The 4,701-nt window shown below is 45.5% G+C and overlaps 1 protein-coding gene across 2 annotated transcripts in view; it reads left to right on the top strand.

Moving 5' to 3' along the window:
* The window catches only part of AOPEP (aminopeptidase O (putative)), a 318,679-nt gene that overhangs the window by 166,981 nt on the left and 146,997 nt on the right, over window positions 1-4,701 (top strand). The window contains exon 5 of one of the 2 annotated variants that reach the window (XM_007448285.1): window positions 961-1,150. The exons of the other annotated variant lie outside the window; for it this stretch is intronic. Coding sequence (XP_007448347.1) covers window positions 961-1,150 — 190 coding nt within the window. The remainder of the gene's footprint in view (window positions 1-960; window positions 1,151-4,701) is intronic. 2 annotated transcript variants of the gene reach the window in all.

Consider the following 4,701-nt stretch of genomic DNA (forward strand, 5'->3'; position numbering starts at 1 on the left):
GGCAGGCGGACTCTCAACCACTGCGCCACCAGGGAAGCCCGGGAGTGCTTTTGTTTAAAGAGCGAATTCTTCATTCGTAAGACGGTAAACGAGTCCTGTATAAATGAGAAATACCGAAGGTGGAAGCACAGGAGGTATTTCCTTTGCCTCTTCTCTCTTCGGCCTCCCTTCTTCCCATTTCATCAAAGCAATTCTAATCATGGTATTTGGGGTTTTAAAAGAAGGTGTGGGAAATGAGATTAGATAAATCTCCCAGGCTGGTGCCAGCCCTGGAACCATTTGCACACCTGAGTGAGTTAATTCCCTTCTCTCTCTCTCCGCCTAGTTGTATGTCATGGGAACGTATAAGCATCTATAGATAGAAGGTACCTTTGAAAATCTCGGCCTCACAGAGACTCAGCCTTTATCAGAGTCTCTTGAAACCTCACCCACCCGTGGCACCTAGGAGTTTGTTGCCTCTGTAACCACCCTCAGTCTGAACTAGAAAATGTTTGGTTCCATTCTTCTCGGCTTTTCCCGTCCTTCTGCATGACTTCCCACTTTGTCTGTAAGCTGCTCGGATTTTTTGGCTGAAGGGTCTTCTTTGATCACTGTCTCGACAGCATGGGCTTCACATTCTCACACCTGCTCTTCTTTTACAGTCCAGATTTCAGGGTAAGTGCTTCCATCGCCTTGTAATTTCTTCAGTGTAAAACCTCGGTGCAGGTTGCATATTACAGGTAATAGCTGCTTGATGACGGAGACGACTGCTTGGCAGAAAAGGCAACCTGAGCCTCTGCCAGGAACTTAAACTGCCACTTTATTTATTTCTAAGAGCACCTAAGCTGTGAGCCTATTGGTCGTGATCTAGCATGCACACGATAATAACAGGCTGGCAGGGCTGAGAAAGCCAGCCCTGGGGGCTGCCATGAGGACAGGCCCTGATACGACTCTGTGTGTTTTCTCCCCCATGATCCACAGCCCACACCTCGTCTTCCTCTCTCAGAGCACCTTGACTGGAATGAGCCAGTTCTGTGGGACCCGTCTCTGCCATGAAATTGCTCACGCCTGGTTTGGCCTGGCTATCGGGGCCCGAGACTGGACGGAAGAGTGGCTCAGTGAAGGGTTCGCCACTCACTTGGAAGATGTATTCTGGGCCAAGGCGCAGCAGGTGGGTTTCAAGTGCGCTAAGCATTTCACTACCCAGAGTCAAGTTCAACTCAGAGTCTTCCTATTCAACAGATAGGTATTGAGTGCTCATTATGCACTTAGGCACTTGTTCTATTTGCTTTGTAAATGGGAGGAGAGGCCTTGCTCCCCACGGGGTTCAGGGTCTAGCGATGAGAGAGAGAACAGATAAACGAGTACATCTTTAACATGTAGTGATGAGTACTGTCAAGAAAATGAAGCCGGATAGAGAAAGGTGGGTTTAGTGCTGTTTTAGAAGGTGCTTATCAGAGAAGCTCTCCGATAAGGGGACATCTGAGCAAAGACTTGAGGAAAAGGTGGTACTGTGCATACTCACACACTCCTTTGTGGTATGGTTGTGGTATGTTTTGTTTTATTAAATAATGAGATGAAATTTTAAATCAAGAGTCATGATCTCAGATGTCTGCTGGCAAGTAATAAAGAATGAAGCAGTTGGTGTTTTAGATTCGGGAATGGTAAGGACTGTGGCAAACCGGAAGCTTCTCCTCAGCTCTAACCAATTGCTGTCATGCTGAGAGGAGGGCTCAGTACAACCTGGACTTGTAGTTTTTTAAAGGAAATTATGACTCTGGGTTGTTATGTGAAATTTACTCATCTAAAAAATATGCAAACCAAACATACACTGAGGCCAGACCTAGTCAACACACTCCCAGTCTGCAACCTCAAAACTTTTTTTTTAACTTTATTTTTATTTAAAAGAAAAATTAAATTTAGGTAAAATTGACCTATAACCTTACACTAGTTTTGGGTGTACAACATAATAATTCTATGTTTGTATACATTGTGAAATTATAACCACAAGTCTAGTTAACATTAGTCACCTTACATAGTTACAGTTTTTTTTCTTGTCATGAAAACTTTAAGATCTACTCTCAGCACTTTCAAAAATGCAATACTGCGTTATTAACTATAGTCACCTTTCTGTATATTACATCCCCAAGACTTGTTTATTTTAAAACTGGAAGATTGTACGTTTTGACCCCTTCACCCACTTCTCCCACTTTCTGACCCCTGTCTCTGGCAACCACCAGTCTGTTCTTTGGATCTGTGGGCTTTGTTTTTTTATTGTTTTTTACAACCTCACCTTTAAAGAATTAGCCACCAGCAATAAGGAAGATATGGCAGCTAACCGGCTTCCTGCTTATTTTCTCATTTCTAATATTTGGCTACTTCTGTTCCCTACCATCTCTACACCCTGGACTACTTGACTTTTTCTGAAATTCCCAAGTTTGTGCATATCTGCATGATTTTGTTCAAGTTCCTTCTGCCTGTTGAAATCCTATTTATCTTTCACTAGCAGCTCAAGGTCACCTTCCCTTGATAGCCCAGACTGTTCATCTCACTCACAGTTCAATAATACTCTTCTAGAAACTTCGGATTTCCACTGTATCTGTACTTACTCACCTGTTTTTTCTCACTTTTTTCTTCTTCTTTCTATTGTCACGACTAGACTGTGACCCCTTTCAAAGTGGCACTGTGTCTTACTCATCCTCCCCCTTTCACACCTTGGCTGTAGAGCTAGCAGCGTGCATAGCTGTGTCCCCCTCCACACAGAATCCTGTGGAGAGAGGCCACCTGGAAGGTTCTCGAGCAAAGGGGCTGGGTTTGGAGTCGGACCGGACTTGGAATCCCAGCTTTGCTGTTTACAGTAGGTTATGTAGCCTCCCTGAGCCTCAGTTTCCTCATTTATAAAATGGGTATAGGAATGCTTAACCTTGCAGAGTGAAAGGGATAGTGTGTGAATGAGCTTAACACAGTGCCTGACACGTGGAGGGTGTTCAAGAAATACCAGTTCTCCTTTCCTGTTCTCTTCCTCTTTGATTTTGCTACCACCTTGCACATAGTAGGCATTCAGCCAGGATTAAATAGGTTTAGTGTAAATGTGCCTCTTTCACCATCGCTCCCCTGAGGTACTTCCATCCTGAGACAATCAGATTTATGCTATTCTTCATAATCGTGAGTGTATGCCAGGCATCTGATGATCATCTCTCTGTCCTTTATCTCCTGAATCCCCAAAGAACGCTCCCCCTTTATCCTTCCCCTTGCCTGTACCTCCTGGAATCTCTTTGCTTGTGTCCTCCCTCCAGCTGCCCTACCTTACATCTGTCTCTACCAAAAGAGGCACGACGCTGGCCTGGCTGCATCTCACAACTGCACAACTTCCACGTGTCCATTCTGTGCTAGATCTGTAGGGATAAAAGGATAAGACTACAACGCTGCTCTGAAACAGGTCAGAGTCTAATTTTGAAGATAAGGAAAGCACACAGTAGAAGGAAGAAGGAAATAAGTTAGAAAAGAGAGTTAAACACCAAATATTGTGGGAGTTCACAGGTGGAAGAGGCTGGGTATGAGAAAATCCAGAAAGCCTTCTTGGAGGAGGTGACTTCTTGTGGGCCTCAAAGGGAAAGTAGGAGTTGAAGTTGCTCTATCCCTCCTTTTCCCTTAACCTGGAGTAGGGGGCAATCCACCTCATCATCCTCTAAGGTACATGCAGTAAGTCTTCAGTATGTGAAAACATGGACACCCCTGAAGCGAAGTGGCCATTCTAGAGCCAGCACAAAGTTTGGAAACATTTCCAGAGTACATCCATTGCTCTGGCCCCTTGCTTGAAGGTTGAGTTAGACTGAGCTGCTGGTGGTCCCTGACAAGTGTTCACAGCAAGGCTCCCAAGCAGGAGAGGAGTGCTCCTTGGGGCAGGAAAGGGTGGGCTACCTCACAGGACTCCCAGTCAGCAGGTCATTTCATCACTGAACAGGGCGTGAGGGTGCAGTGTTGCTTTGCTGCCCAGGAGACTGCACTGTGCAGCACCGAGCATTAGCAAGTACAGCAAAGGGGAGTGAGAAATCCTTGAACAAGGAGATAGAAACCCACATTCCTCTCAGAGTGGCATTCTGTAGGGAGAGGTGAATTGAGTTAGTGGCAAGTTGAATCGTATAACTTGTCATCAACTTGGAGAAAGTCTAAACTCCTTCACAGCTGTTGTAGTCAGCTCGGTCTGCCATAACAAAGTACCACAGACCAGGAGACTTAAACAACAGACACTTGTTTTTCTCACAGTTTGGGAGATTGGAAGTCCAAGACCAAGGTGATGACAGGCTTGGTTTCTGGTGAGGCCTCTCTTCCCTGGCTTGGGAAGGGCCATCTTCTCACTGTGTCCTCACATGGCCTTTCCTCACTGCACACATGGAGAGAGAGTTTTAGTGTCTCTTCCTCTTCCTATAAAGACACCAACCCTATTAGATTAGGGCCCCATCCTTTTGAACTCATTTAACCTTAATTACCTCCTTAAAGGCCCTATCTCCAAATGCAGTCACAGTGGTGATTAGGGCTTCAACATATGATTTTTGTTGGGGAAGGGGACGACACAACTCAGTCCACGACAACAGGACACACACAGTGTCTTGATCACCTGGCCTCTGCCAGCTACTTGGCACCTCTGTCCCTCCCTGGCTGTCAGCCTGCTCCCTGCCTGACCCTAACCCTCACCATCTTTAAAACATTTCACACTCTTTA

The sequence above is a fragment of the Lipotes vexillifer genome, unplaced genomic scaffold (genome assembly GCF_000442215.2).
Source record: "Lipotes vexillifer unplaced genomic scaffold, Lipotes_vexillifer_v1.1 scaffold252, whole genome shotgun sequence".
NCBI classification, from domain to species: Eukaryota; Metazoa; Chordata; class Mammalia; order Artiodactyla; family Lipotidae; genus Lipotes; species Lipotes vexillifer.